Genomic DNA, 14,893 nt, shown 5'->3' on the forward strand with positions numbered 1-14,893 from the left:
ACGTAGAGGCCGCTCGGCGGCCGGGGGTCCCTTCGGTGGGGCCGCGGCTCTCCGCCCGCCGCCCCCGCGCGTCCATTCCCTTTTGTGTCCCGCGCGCGGCCCGTCCCCCGCGCACACTCGCGCCCTGCGCCCCGCGGGCCGGCGGGCGGCTCCCGGCGCGGCCCTGTACCGCGCGCCCCGCTTTGTGTGGACGCGCCGGCCGGGTGCGCGCGGGCTGTAGTGCGCCCCCGGCCCCGTCCCCGGCCCCGGCCCCGGCCCCGGCCCCCGCCCGGCCCGGCCCGCCCGGCCCGACCCGGGAGCGCAGCGCGGGCCGAGGGGCGGGCGGGCGGCGCGGCGAACATGGCGACGGTGCCCGTGTACTGCGTCTGCCGGCTCCCCTACGATGTTACCCGCTTCATGATCGAGTGCGACGCCTGCAAGGACTGGTTCCACGGCAGGTGAGCGCGCAGCCGCCCGGCCCCGGCCCCGGCCCCCGGCCCCCGGCCCCGGACCGGCCCTGTGAGCGCCCCGCAGGCCCCCGCCCGCCGCCTCCCGCCGGCCGCGCGCCCTTTTGTGCCCGGGGCGGGGGCCGGGGCTGGGCGGTCGCCCCTCGCCGCCGCCGCTCACAAAGCGGGCCCGCGGGGGGCCGCGGGTGGGGGCCGGGCCGGGAAGTTGGGGCGCCCGGCCGGCCGGGCCGCCTGACAGCGGGGCCGCGGAGGCCGGGCTCCCGAGGCCCAGGCCCCGCGTCCAACGCCTCCCCCGCGAAGTTACAGGAACTTTCCCCGCGCGGGCCCCGGAGAGGCGCGAGTGGCGGGTTCGGACGCCGGCGGGGCTGGGACGGACGTGGGGCCCGGCCAGGTGGCGGCCGACGCGCCCACCCTCCGCCGCGGCCCGGAGCTCCGGCACCTCGTCCGGGCGGGCGGGACCCCTGCCTGGCCCCAGCAGGGCTCCTGGACCCGGCCGGCCTGCACGTCCCCGGGCGGGAGTGCGGGTGACAGAATGGTGTCTCTGTGTGGGTGGGGGTGTTGTGACTTTGCCGCCTCCTCCCTGGCCATCACATTTCCCCATTCCCCTCCTCTGTTTTCAGACACGGGCCCACCCTGGTTTTCACTTGACCTTATGCTCTCAGAGGAAGATGGGGTGGGGGGAGGTAAAGCTTGGCCTTTGCCTGTGACCATGACCTGGCCCTGTGCCGAGTTTTCAAAAGCCCGAGGCCCCTTCCCACCCAGAAGTAAGTGGAGGAGGAGGAAGAGGAGGTGATACTGGTGCCCAAACTGCTCCAACAGGTTCTCATGTGTTTGGGCCTCAGCGGGACCGCCAGAGGCTGGCCGGGGTAGTGTGCTCTACTGTGCTCCAGTCTTAAACCCAGCAGGAGCAGGGCTGGGGGCAGGAGAGGGGTGTGTGGTGGTAGGTGGTCCCTCAACCCCCAGAGAGGAGAGCCTCCCCCTGGCTTTAACTGTGGATGGGCCAGTGGCCCTTAAACATGGACTGTGGTGTCTAGTCCTGCCAGTTTACATGTGGGGAGCCAGGCAGCCAGATGTGACAGGGCTCGCTCAGGTTGATCAGCAGCAGGCCTGATTGCCAGCTCGGTGCCTGTGACGGTGACCCCAGTGAGGATGGGTGGGACTCCATGGGACAGGGACTCCCACTGAAATCTCCTGGGCTTCCTGGGCTGCCTTCCTGTGGATGGCCAGGGCTGCAGAGACCCCACAGAGCCTGGAGTGTGAACGCTGGGCTCTGCCCAGAACACTGCTACTATGCACACCCACCAGTTGGCATCCTCTCAGAGTTCATGGCTGGATCAAGGGTGAGAGCTGCCATGTGATCCTTCATGGCTCCTCAATTCCAGAGATACTGAGAAGCGGGCCCTGAGTGCCCTCAAAGTGGTAGGGCCTCTCCCTCCTCCCCCACTCCCACCGGGGGCCTGCAGAACTCCCTAGGTGCCCAGGCTGGGGGAGTGTGAGCGCCTGGGAGGACCCTTGTCTGGCTGCCCAGGGGCCCTCTCCTCTGGGTGGGGAAGGCGAGACCAGTTCTGAGCTAGACTTTGAGAAGGGGGGTGGTGGGTGGGAGGAGTGGAGGAGGTAGGGAGAGACCCAAGAATGCGGGGCAGGCAGGGGAAAGGGGCTGAGGGCTGGCCTGAGGGGCTGGTGGCATTTGCTCGATTGGCTTAGGCAGAGGCAGGGAGAAAGATGCGTCCTGACACCTTAAAGGGGATGTTTTTGGGATGTTTTAAGTAAAGGTCTTATTTCTTTATTCCTTATTTTTCATGTGAGGTCTTTGATTTGATCTGATATACGCACAGATCATTTTGATCAGCACAGATTCATTTCCACCTATGTGGGGTCGCCCTAGGGTCTGAAAGGGGCTGTGCTTTCCCCCTGCCATGGGGCACATCTTCTCTGCATCTAATCAAGGGTCCCTTACGGAAGTGAGTGAGCCCTGGGGCCAGAGCACCTCCTGTAGTCCTTAGTCCCCTGGGTGGCTCAGGGGAGGTGCTGTGATGGGGGAACACAGGGTCAGGGGTTGAGACCTTTGTGGGCAAGGCTGCACGTGGCCCTCACAGCCCTGGGCAAACCCCCCACCTCTCTTGGTGTGGCCCTTCTCCACTGTGACAGGAAGGTGTGGGACATGATCCACATGTGTCCAAATCTCCTGATATTCCTGGATGGATGGCCCTCCACTCTTTCCAGATCCATGTATCATCTGTACTGTTGTTTACTTCATATTCAACAGCTCAACTCACTTTTTAAAAGTTTGAATACTTTGTAACTTCTTACTTTGAGAGAATTTTAGACCTAAAGAAGAGTTACAAAAAAGGTACAGTTTCCTTCTATCCCACACCCTGCCTGCCCTGAAGTTAACATCTTATCAAATTATGCTGGAAGCATGGATACTGAGGCAGAAACACGAGGGCAGTACTGCTAACCAGACTCCAGGCCTCGGGCAGATTTATTTAGTTCTAGGACCCCATTTCAGTCTTGTGTCTCCCTACTCTCCTGAATCTTTCTTTTCCAAGGAAACTTCATATCATTCCCTGAAATAGAACATTAGTATAACTTGCCATAGACAGTACTTGTAAAAATAAACATAACTGTGAAAGTAACAAGCTCCCTCTTGTTCCACCTGTGACCCCTCACATCCCTACAGTGCACCCCGTTTTGGATGGATTGGAAGGGGGTCTCTGAGGTTACTTTCACTCACAGTGGCCAACTCTTTGCTGGTAGGACTCTAGCAGCATCTCCGGCTGAGATCGTGGTCGGGGCAGTCCCCTTCTAGGGGAAGAACCTGCTCCCAGGTTGTGTCCACCTTGGCAGGAAGCTTTGAGCAGCCTGACCACCCCTCCTGGCATTCTTTGGGGAGGTCTCTCCGCTGGACTGTGCTGGTACTCGTTCAGCCAGGAAGTCAGGAGCTCGTGTTCCACCCCATCTCGACCAAGGCTAGCCACTCCTGGGGCTGGGATACCTTATCTGCCTAGTCTGCCTCCACTGGCACCTACTGTAGTGTCGCCTGGGAATCGGCTTTGACTAGGAAGGGGTGGATTTTGCGGCTGGTTGTCTTCAGAGCTGTCTTATCTGTGTGTTTGATAGGGAAGCATGGCACTACTCAGGCACTGGGAAACTTCTTCCCCAATTAGGGTGCCACAAAGCCACTTAGGGACAAGAACTGGGGGGCTTCTCAGGACTGTGTCTTCTGTCAGACCCCGTGTGTCCTTCCACCCCTGCCTTCGGCAAGGCACCTGACCATGGACCAGTCGCTCTAGGGAGTGACCTGGGCCTCTCACCTTGTCACCGTCTTGATGTGAAGAGTCTCTGTCTGTGGGAAATAGGAATGATTCTGTTAAAGTATCAGATATCCTGAAGCTTCCCGGCCCTCTTTAAGTTCCTGCTGTATTAAACTTGAAGGGTTTTTGGAAGCATAATCAGTAAAGTTGATTTTAAAGAGTTTGAAAGCTGAAGGTGCTGTACAAGTCCTTCAGTGGCAGAAGTTTCATTTATTCCTCAGTAAGTACTGTGGGGTGCATGTTCGGTGTGGGGTGCAGTGCTGGCCCTGTGGGTTCCTGGGGTAACAAGGCAGCTCCCTTGCCTCTTACAGGGTGTTTCCTATGGGAGTCAGACTTGTGGATCAGGAGTTCCATGCCAGCCTGGGGAGCTGTTTCAGAGCCCTGAGGAAGCACTGTTTGGGGCAAGGAAGCTGCATCAGGGACGGCCTGCAAGTGTGGCTAGGAGGCAGGAGCCACACTGGGGGCTCTGAGCAGAGCAGCAGTGGGAGGGGACTGAGGATTTGACAGGGTCCCCCTGGCTGCTGTGGGCACAGTTGGGGAAGAGGGTGGGGAGGGACAGGAGCCTTTGTCCAGGTGAGAGGTGACAGGCAGGACCTGGGGGTGGGGACTGGGGTGTGGAGAAGGGGTCGAATTCTGCAGGTACTCAGAAAGGTGGGCTGACAAGACGTGCCTGGTGTAGATCCCCTCTGACTCCTGTGTGTTTGTCCCTCCATCTGGGGTCTGCCTGCCCTCCTCTCCAGGGCCCGATCTCTGTGCCCATCATCCCCAGGACTGGTTGACCTTTGTGGGCTCTCGCTGTGTCTTTCACCCCACCCAGCCTTAAGCTTCCTGGGGCAAAGCCTCTTCCTGAGTCCTCGGCCCTCATGGCTGCTCAGTACCACAGAGTGAGACTGTTGGCTGGCTCTGTTGGCCGGCAAAGTGTGCGCACTTGGAGGGACAGGAGGGCCTGCCAGGGGGTCAGGCCTCAACGTCGCAATCTAGGTGATCAGAGCTGACAATTAAGCCTTCCAACCCGAGATCCCTTAATACTGGGGGAAGTGCCATTCACATGGCGATGGAGTTGTGACGTGTTTGACGTGGTTAGGAATAACGATTCGTCCTTTTTAAATGAGGAATTCTCACTGTGTGAGTTTAAGAAGTTCCAGAGGAGGTTGGGGGAATGTTCTGCCAACTTACAAAGGGCAGAGCAGATGTCTCCTTGTCCATTGATCCTTTCCAAATGAGATGAGTCTCAAAGGAAGCGACTTGGAGCTCGTGGTAATCACCAGAATGTTTGCTTTTATTGAAAATATTGGCCCAGAAACATGCTTGGCGTGAGCCTCTGCACTGCAGCCCACATTTGTTTGGGGCTACTTTGGCTCAGGTGTGGCTGCAGTTGGCCTGAGATCGGGCAAAGATTTGGGGTACTTCATGTGGACCCTGCCACTGCTGGGTACCCAATCCTCTGGGCCCATCCCCTCGCCTCTGTGCTTGTGGCACCTGGCCGTGTGGCAGGGCCTTTTTCAAAAAGAATGAGCAGATTTGCTGTTGGGAGGGAGTATTGGCCAGAAAATAATGTTCCATGACAAAGTGTGCTAGAAGAATCTAACTCCTAAGATCCCGGTGTGGGTAAAGCAAAGCCGTCAATTGACTTCTAAATGACTGATGTGACTAATAGCGCTGCAGGGCTCACACTCAGACTGGCCTTTATGGCGTGAGGATTAGTTCACAGTTATCCTCTTTATTGGTTCTCACAGCTACCTGGGTGGTGGGCCAGGTGGGCCACCTTGTCCTCCCACTGCAAGCAGATGAGGGGGGCGTCTCGTCTCCTCACCTGCAGCAGGTGTACGTACCTCTGCCAGGTTCAGGGACAGAAGTGGCGTTTGGCGTATCCTGGCTCAGGGTGCTGAAAACCCCGTTACTGTCCACGGTTTTGAAATGCTATGTGGATGGAAGCATCTTCTCAGCAGGAAGGCCACATCCGGTGCCAAGTAGGGAAGCTGGGCCCCCTGCAGCACCCTCTGTGTCTCAGGTGTGCCCAGTGTCCCGCCGGCTTCCCGTTTAGAGTCGTGCCTCCATCCCTGCACCTCTCCTTCTCCGTCTCACTCCATTTCCATTCCCCTACTTCGGCCTGTCTTGGTTCTCAACTTTTTGGTTTGGTGGGAAGTGAGCCTAACCATGCTCTTTGGAATGGGGCTTGGCCTTCTGCTTCAGGGTGCAGGGTCTCTTCACTTCCACCCAAAGTGCTGGGTCGTCCGTGGAAAAACATCTGTGGAAAAACATAGTTAGAATTCCAGCCAGTGACTGGCTTTGACCTCAGAGCATAAGAACTGAAGGTCCTGTGGTGTTTGTCCAGGCAAATGGTGAAACCCGCCTTTCATCCTTTTTTTAAAAATTTAGGGTGAAATTCACATACCATGAAATTAACCATTTTAAAGGGCACAGTTAATAGCATTTAGTGCATTCAGAACGACTTGTAGCCATTACCTCTATCTAGTTCCTAAACATTTTCGTCACCTCAAAAGAAAACCCATTAAACAACTTCCCCATCCCTCCTCCTCTCAGCCCTGGACAACCACCCATCTGTTTTCTGTCCCTGTGGATTTATCTATTCTGGACATTTCATATAAATGGAATCATACTATATGTAACATTTTGTGTCTGTCTTCTTTCACTTAGCATAATGTTTTTTAGGATCAACGATGTTGATGTGGCATGTATCAGGACTTCACTGATTTTTTTATGGCTGAATAATACTCCATTGTAAGGATATACCACAGTTTGTATATACATTCCTCTGTTTATGGATACTTGGGCTTTTTCCACCTATAGCTATTGTCAGTAGTGGTACTGTGAACATTTGTGTACAAATATTTGTTTGAAGACGTGTTTTCAATTGTTTAGGGAATTGCTGGGTCATATAATTATAATTATTCTATGTTTAACTTTTTGAGTAACCAACAAACTTTTCCACAGCAGCTGCACCGTTGTACATTCTTACTACCAATGCAGGAGCAATCCGATTTCTCCTCATCCTTATCAACACTTGTTGTTTTCTATTTTAAAATTATGAGCGTCCTAGCGGGTGAGAGGTGGTATCTCATTATGATTTTGTTTTGCATCTCTGTAATGGCTGATGATGTTGAGTATGTTTTCATGCGCTTGTCGTCCATTTGCATATCTTCTTTGGAGAAATGTCTGTTGAAACAGTTTGCCCATTTTAAAATTGGGTTCTTTTTTTATTTTTGAATTTTAAGAGTTCTTTATATATTCTGGACACTAGACCCTTATCAGATACAAAATTTGCACATATTTTTCCATTTTGTGGGTTGTCTTTTTACTTCTGTGGTAATGCCCATTGATGCACAAACATTTTTAATTTTGATGAAGTCCAATTTGTCTTTTTCTACTGTTGCTTATGCTTTTGGTGTTATATCTAAGAATCCATTGTCAAATCTGAGGTCATGAAGATTTACCCCTTTGATTTCTTCTAAGAGTTTTATAGTTTTAGCTCTTGTATTTAGTTTTTGACTCATTTTCAGTTAATTTTTATATAAGATTTGAAGTAGGGATCCAACTTCATTTGTTTGCATGTGGGTATCCAGTTGTTCCAGAAGGCTTTGTGGAAAAGACTATTCTTTCCCTATCGAAATTCTTTTTTTTTTGCAGTACGCGGGCCTCTCACTGTTGTGGCCTCTCCCGTTGCGGAGCACAGGCTCCGGACGCTCAGGCTCAGCGGCCATGGCTCACGGGCCTAGCCCGCTCTGTGGCATGTGGGATCTTCCCAGACCGGGGCACGAACCCGTGTCCCCTGCATCGGCTGGTGGACTCTCAACCACTGTGCCACCGGGGAAGCCCTATCGAAAGTCTTGGTAGCCTTGTTGAAAACCATTTGACCATATACATGAGGATTTAATTCTGGACACTATTCCATTCCATTGGTCTGTAGGTCTGTTCTTATGCCAGTACCACACTTTTTTGATTACTGTAGCTTTGTAGTAAGTTTTGAAATCAGGAAGTGTGAGACTTCCAACCTTGTTCTTTTAAAAAAATTATGTTGACTTTTTGGGGCTCCTTGCAATTCCATATGAATTTGAGCATTGGCTTCTCCATTTTTGCAAAAAGGCTGTTGGAATTTCGACAGGGATTGCATTGAATCTGTAGATCGCTTTGGGTAGTATTGACATCTTAGTATTACGTCTTCTGATTCATGAGCATGGGATGTCTTTCCATTTATTTAGATTTAGGTATCCCCTGATTTCTTTCAGTGACGTTTTGTAGTTTTCAGTGTACAAGTTTTAAATTCTTGATTTAGTTTATTCCTAGGTACTTAATTCCCTTGGATGCAATTGTAAGTGGGATTGTTTTTGTAATTTCCTTTTTGTATTGTTCACTGCCAGTGCTTTTACCCTTTTTATTAAAAAAAAATCACCTTTTAACATGTGGCAGCTGAATTTCCAGAGCCAGACAAGTGTGGGGTGCAGGTGTTCATGTATGTGCTGGGGTGTGCACACACTCAGCTGGGTGCCTGTGGATGTCCTGTGTCCAGAGTGTGTCTGCATGCCCTGGGAGGGGTGCTGCTTTCCTTTTTAATCTTAAGTGTTTGTTGAGCCTTGCCTATGTCACATCCTGGGCTAGGCATTTTTCATACACATGGGTTGGGGGGCTCCTTCTTGTATTGTGTGAGGGTCGCCATGCAGGTCTCTATTTCCTTTACCCTGACTGTTGAGGAAGCTGCCCCTGAGTAGATCAGGGCCCACTGCTGGGCGTGTACTGCACATGGCCTTGCTGAACTTCCCACTGCCCCCAAGGGCTTGGTGGTGGTGGGCTGTTCTGATTGGGAGGCAAGCAAACTGAGGCTGGAGAGATCAGCTCCCTGAGGTCAACACTACAACATGATAGGCTGGGCCAGCAGCCGTGCGTCTGTCCTGGAGCTCCGCCTACCAGCGCCCCTTCATTGATGTTAATGATGGGGGACAGTGCCCAGGACCCCAGAAGGCAGGAGGTCCCAGTGACTGCAAACCTGTAGGATGGGTCAGCACTGCTCCTTAGGTTGAGCAGAACATGAGGGCAGTGAACAAGCCCCTGGGATGGTAGCCCAAGCTGCTGACTAAACCGTGAGCCTTATGCTGGGGTGGGCCAAGTGCTTAGGAAGCTTTGGGCACAGTCTCTGGCCTGGGTCCTTCAAGTGTGGTGCCGTTTTCTGCTTCACACAGAAGTGCAGAGTGGAACTCATTTCTTCTTGTGCCCTACACACCGTGGGCTGGGCACAGGTCCCATGGTGCCGGTTAAGTGTGAATGGCTGGATGGGCTTTGGAGAGTGCCCTGGGGCCAGGTCTGAGCTCACAGATCCCTACCCTTGGGACAGCCAGACTTGGGCTGGCAATCCCAGACTGATGTACAACCAGCCCAGCTACACGAACTCTGATACTTGAAAATCTTCTTGTAACTTTGTGACTTTGCCTCTCATTTTATCCATCCCCTTAGAACTACCCCCCAAGTCAGAGTCTGAATGTGAATTTCAGGGAAGTTGGGCTAAGTGGGAAAGGCAGTGAGAAAGTGCTTCCTGGGGACATGAGCGTGTCCCAGTGAGGCACAGCATCCTTCCCTGCCCAGACCCCATCTCACCACCCTCCTGGGCTGACTTGCCATCAGCTGGAGAGATGACACAGATTTAGGGGTTCAGCCCCCATTTCCTGCAGAAGAGACTGAGGCCTGGTGCAGCATGACTTTTGGCACCCTGGAATAATCAAGAAACTGCAGCCTGATCCAGTGTGCCTCCCAGATGAACAATGCCCAGGGAGGTGTGCAGCGAGCTCCCCAGGAGAGCTCCCCAAACCCTGTGGGGAGGGGGATCCCTCAGCACTGCCTGAGGCAACACAGCGGGTGTGCATCAGAGCTCGGGGTGGGTTCTCACTAAACATCCTTCTGCTGACATTTGCAAAACTCCAGGATTATTTGCCATTGGTGCTTGTGGAGTTTCTTTCCTGGAAAGTCTAACATAACTATGGCTAATCTCCCAGCTGTTTTGGAGCTATAGCTCATAAAAAAAGGGGCACCTGGGACGGTGAGGGGTGTTTCTTGCCTCTTGTTTGCTCCCAGCAAGATACTTTCTGTCAACACCTTGTTCTTTCAGCAGCTCCCCTAGGGCACTAGACTTGGGTCTGCTTAGGAGACTCTGGCTCGGAGAGGGCCAGCAGCCGGCCTGGGTCACCGGCTGATAAGTGGCACATGCGGCTTTGCCACTCTGACTTCCCCTTGGTAAGTTTGAAGTCTGCCAGGCACTGCTTTTTCCCCATACTTCACCCATGCTGTTGGAAGGTGGAAGTCTTAGCTGCTGTTCGGCCTCGTGGTTCTCATGGTGACCTTTCGATCCCAGTCTGGGTGCTTGTGTAGCCAGCCCCCATCTGATCCTGGTACTGCCCCTGGGCCTCTCCAGCATCCCCCTCAGCAACCTGGACCCCTGGCTGCCAGGGCGCCTGCCACCTGCCCACTGTACAAGCACCAGGCCTTTGCATTTCAGTCCTTGGCTCCAGATGTGGAGGTGGACAGGTAAACCTGGGGCTGGCTCACTAAGTGAGGGTGGGGCATCTTTGTGAGTCTAGGGGCCGGTCATATCAGCCCCCCGTTCACTGAGCCACAGCTAGGTGTGGGACTAGGGCTCTGAGGACCTTTTACCTGGGTTCTGCCCCACAAGACAGGTACAAATGCTTTTCCCATGTCCTCAGCCCAGTTCTGCCCAATGTGTGCTGTGTGGCCCTCTCCTGGCCTTGAGATGTCCCCTCCCAAGTCCCACAGCCACTCCCCCCACCCCGACTCCCTAAAATCCCTGTGGGGCCTGAAGGTAATGCTGGGCAGAAGTGAGGGAGAGACCCTGGAGCAGGGAGCCATGAAGCCACTTTCCCAGGCCCCCCATGCCGTGTCCCAGTCCTGCCCATCCCATGCCCTTCTCCAGCTCCACAGGGCACATGGTTCCTTTCCTTTCGTCCACAGATGAGGTGACCCTCTGGAATAGAAGGTGGGTGTTGGTGGGTCCAGAGAGCACCACATGGCTCTGCTCGTCCTTGCACTCAGCGGCTGAGCTCCGGAGCTGCAGCCCTGCGTGATCCTTCTGCAGAGCAGCCGTCCCAGCCTCAGGACTGTGAAAAAACCAAGTGCTGGATTGAAGCTTGGAGAAGGAGGCAGGCAGATTTGCATTCAATTTGAGAAACAACTTTTTAATAATTGAAACTGGCCCCAGACTGGACACGTCTGGGGAAATAGCGTGTACGTTAGAGTAGGGTTTCTCAGCCTGGGCTCTGTGGCCATTGGGCCCAGAAAATTCTTTGCTGTACAGGATGTGGAGCAGCATCCCTGGCCTCTGCCTACTAATCCAGTAGCACCCGCCCCCCCAGCTGTGACAGCAAAAGTGCCTCCAGGCATGGCCGATGTCCCTTAAGGGACACAGTTGCCGCCAGTTGAGGGCAAGAGGCGACTGAACTTCTGCAGAAACATATTCACCTTTATTGGGTAGAAAATGGAGCTTCTGACCCCTTTTCTTTTCTTATGTTTATTGTGATAAGGAATAACTGCATTTATTCACTTAAAAATAGTTAATTGAAAAAATTTGCAAACGGAACACTAGGACATGGGTTTTTAAAAAGGAGTACGAAAGAATATGTAGTGAAAAGCTGTCTTCTCACCAGAACCAACCCGATTGCAGCCCCTTAGGAAAAACCACAGAGAGATTCCTGTCTATACAACGTTTGTGTCAGGCAACCACCCCCTCTCTCTTTTCTCAGGCACATAGGCACACAGACACACGTTGCGGGCATGGCTCTGCCTGGGACATGGTTCTCAGACAGGGCTCTTGTTGTGTGGGCTGCGCTCAGGGATGCGTTTTCCCTGTCTCCTCTGGCCTGGTTGACGTAAAGCTAGTTTCTCATCTGGAGCAACTGCAGTTTTGCACAGGGAGCATCCTGGTACCTACGGTTACGTGTGCATATGTGCACATTTATCTGTTGGATAAATTCCAAGACATAAAGATGCTGAGTTGAAGGGAAACATTTCAGGTTTTAAAATCGCCAGATAGGTTGTACAGATTTCTCTACACACTGGCCGCACATTTTCTGAACTTTTTGGTCTTTTGTCAGTTCAGTCTGGAAGGTGAAAAACTGTATCTCACTACGGTTTTATAATGCAGTTTTTATATTATATATTATTATATTATCATTTCAGTTGGTAGTTGTCTAATTATTAAGCTCACTCACTTTTAAATCCTTTTCTCCCTACAATTGTAGGATTTTGTAAGTGGCCCAGATGCTTTCTAATAAAGACAAAAAGAGCAGGTTGAATCTGAGAAGTGAAATGAGAGGCAGCCTTCCTCTGATGGGTCAGGGCAGCGGGGGGCACTCCCATCCTCTCCCTCCTCCTGCTGCAGCAGTGCTCTGAGCCCCTGCAAACCTCCGGGGCTGGCAGAGGGTGAAAGCTCACTTGTTTGCTAAATATCCCCTCTCCCTTCCTTTTGAGTCTTACTGTGAAGTCAGCCTCATTTGCTTTTATTTTCTTCATAAACTTTTATCTTAGACTTGTTTTAGGTTTATAGAAAAGTCGCAGCCATGGTAGAGTTTGTGCTTACCTGATCGTTAGCATTTCCCATCACTTCCATACCCTGGTCACAGTGCAGGAGTCCATGTCGCTTCATTGCCATGCACTTCCTACTCCCAGTCCTCCCCACAGAGCCAGGTTTACTGGAGGCCTTGCACACCCACCTGCTCCAGTTGTGGTGGCTTCTTGGACCCCTTTGTCCTCTGATCCTGACCCTGAAGATCCTTCAGGGTTTGTGTACCTTTGTGGAGCCATGTCTCCAGCTCGTGAGGCCTCCCCCCAGGCGCCGTCACACATCCCTGAACCTAGGACGCCAGCCCCAGTGAGGGCACCCTGACAGCTCGCGGGGCTACCTGTGACCCTGTGAGGGAGCTGAGTGTCACTCAGCAGCCCTGCGGTGGTCCCTGCAACACGGATATGGGGCGCCCTCCACGTGGACCTGATCACAAGGGCTACCATTTAGGATCGTGGTGCTGTTCCCCGTTCACAGTTTCTTCTAGATCTCAGACTTGTATTGTTTTATTAGATTTCAAACTACTCTTTGGAAAAGAAAGATGTAATTAGAGTGCTTTTTTGCACTGCCTCTCTGGAAAGCTAAGAGAGCAGTTCCCCCCCTCCCCCACTCTTACGCTCTGCCTTAGGAGCCACCATTACCAACCATCCACTTGAATGGCTCCTGCCCTCCAGACACACCACTGGAATAGGATGTGCGAGTTGGGCCTCCCAGGGAGGACTAGGTCCAAGCCCCTCTTTCACAAACGAGAAACAGAGGCTGCCCAGCAGTCTGTCCTTTCTCAGCCTGGTGCTCTTTCCAGACCCTGGGGTGTTCCCCACAGATGGGCTGGAACCCTCTTGCTTGGTTCTGCCCTTGGGGAAGCCCCCCTGCCCCCAGTCCTGAGCAGCACACGTTTGAGTGCGGGAAGCCCTGTGCCTCCTGTGATTCGGTGAGTGACGACGGTCGGCCCCCATTCCAGAACACCTCGCTGTGTGGCCGGGCTGCCTGTCTGCAGTGGAAGGCTGCGACCAGCTGGCCTTGAGGTTCTGGGGTCAGGAGGAGGTGGCCTGATGCCTGTCCTGGTAGAGGCCTGCTCCGCTCTGGGGTCATCCTGCTGGGGCCTCCCTTCCCTGCCTGCCCATTTGCCTTTTCTGCAGGACCTCTGTGTCACCCAGGCAGCCTGGCCAACTCTCCAAGGTCCCTTGTTGGAACCAAGGATCAGGATGCAGCCCAGCTTCAGCCACCCTCAGAGCTGGCCCCTGGAGACCTGAGGGGTAGCAGAGCTGGGCCTGGTTGTCTCCTTGCCACTTCCCTTCTAACACTCCGGGATTCCAGGATTCAGATTCATTTTAAACTCTTGGGGGAATCCCTGCACAGACGATCCCTGTGATGAGGCCGCTGGTCTGGATGACGGCACATGGTCACAGAGCCTTGTTGTACCAGCGTGTCCTCTTCTGGGAGCACGCAGTCACCTCCCGGCACCGGCCTATTCACCGTGATCTGCACACACTGTCAGTTAGTGAAGGAAAAGGCTCTTGGCGAGGTCACCCAGCAACACTTGGCAGCCTGCCATTCTTACCCGTCGCTTGGCGAGAGAATCCTTCAAGGCCTTCCCGGAAGTGTCCCGTCTGTCGGGGGGAACTATGGACAAGGCCTAATGCTGTGCTTGCGGTTATCTGTCAGTGTGAGTGTCCCTGGCATGGACGGAGGGCTCTGGTGCCCTCTGCACAGTGAGGTCCAAGGTATGTGTGTGCCTCATCTTGTCCTCAGGACCCGCTCCATGAGCCAGGCGAGGTCCCTGATTTAGGGATGGCAACATTGATGCTCAGTGTTCCCAACTCACCACTAGGTTGGAGGTGATCAAGCACAGCCAGTGTCCTTTCACCACGCTCACTGCCCACTGGTCATGCTGGCTGCTATTGAAGTGTGCCTTGAGGCCCAGCTTGTACCAACCTAACCTCATGGCCCTGGTCTCCTCTGGGATAGGGTCCATCAAAAGGCACTCACCTCAGGGGGCCGCAGCACATGTCTGGTCCAGGCCCTACACCTTGCATTTGTGCCTCCTGGGAGTCTGGGGCAAGGACCCGCTGGAGCCCATCTAGGTTTCAATATCCTGATCTTTGCTTTTCTTGTCCTTTATGGTTAAAAAAGAAAAAAAAGATAAAGAACAGATGTTAGAATGTTCCAGCAGGGTAGGACCTTGGAGCACACCAGTCACTCCTCCCTCCAGATATAGCAGCAGTCGGGACCACAGCCTTCCCTTCATTCTGGGTTGCCCCCTGTAGGGTCACAGCAGAGTTTGTTTCCAGGCCCCACCCCTAAACACCCTCCAAGTTGATGCCCTCAGTGGTGTGGTAGGGGCTGAGGACAGGGGCCTCACCTCTCTTAGTCTAGAGTGGTATTTCTGTTAACATGACCTTGGATTGCATTTGCTCTCAGGTGAGCTTTGTCTTCCCAGCCACCTTGTGAGTCTCTGAGGGTTGTATCCAGATGGAAGGCTGTAATTCCCAGAGCTTCCTGACAGAGGTATTTGCTCTATAGCTGCATACAGTTGGTTTCCCTAGAAACTGCTG

General features: G+C 53.5%; 1 protein-coding gene across 3 annotated transcripts in view; it reads left to right on the top strand.

The window, feature by feature from the left end:
* Positions 1 to 284: 284 nt before the first annotated feature.
* The window catches only part of PHF2 (PHD finger protein 2), a 92,211-nt gene continuing 77,602 nt past the window's right edge, over positions 285 to 14,893 (top strand). For all 3 annotated transcript variants that reach the window (XM_060102442.1, XM_060102443.1, XM_060102444.1), the window contains exon 1: positions 285 to 437. In XM_060102442.1, the coding sequence (XP_059958425.1) occupies positions 340 to 437 (98 nt within the window). In that variant the 5' untranslated portion in view covers positions 285 to 339. The remainder of the gene's footprint in view (positions 438 to 14,893) is intronic.

This window comes from Mesoplodon densirostris, chromosome 6, assembly GCF_025265405.1.
Source record: "Mesoplodon densirostris isolate mMesDen1 chromosome 6, mMesDen1 primary haplotype, whole genome shotgun sequence".
NCBI classification, from domain to species: domain Eukaryota; kingdom Metazoa; phylum Chordata; class Mammalia; order Artiodactyla; family Ziphiidae; genus Mesoplodon; species Mesoplodon densirostris.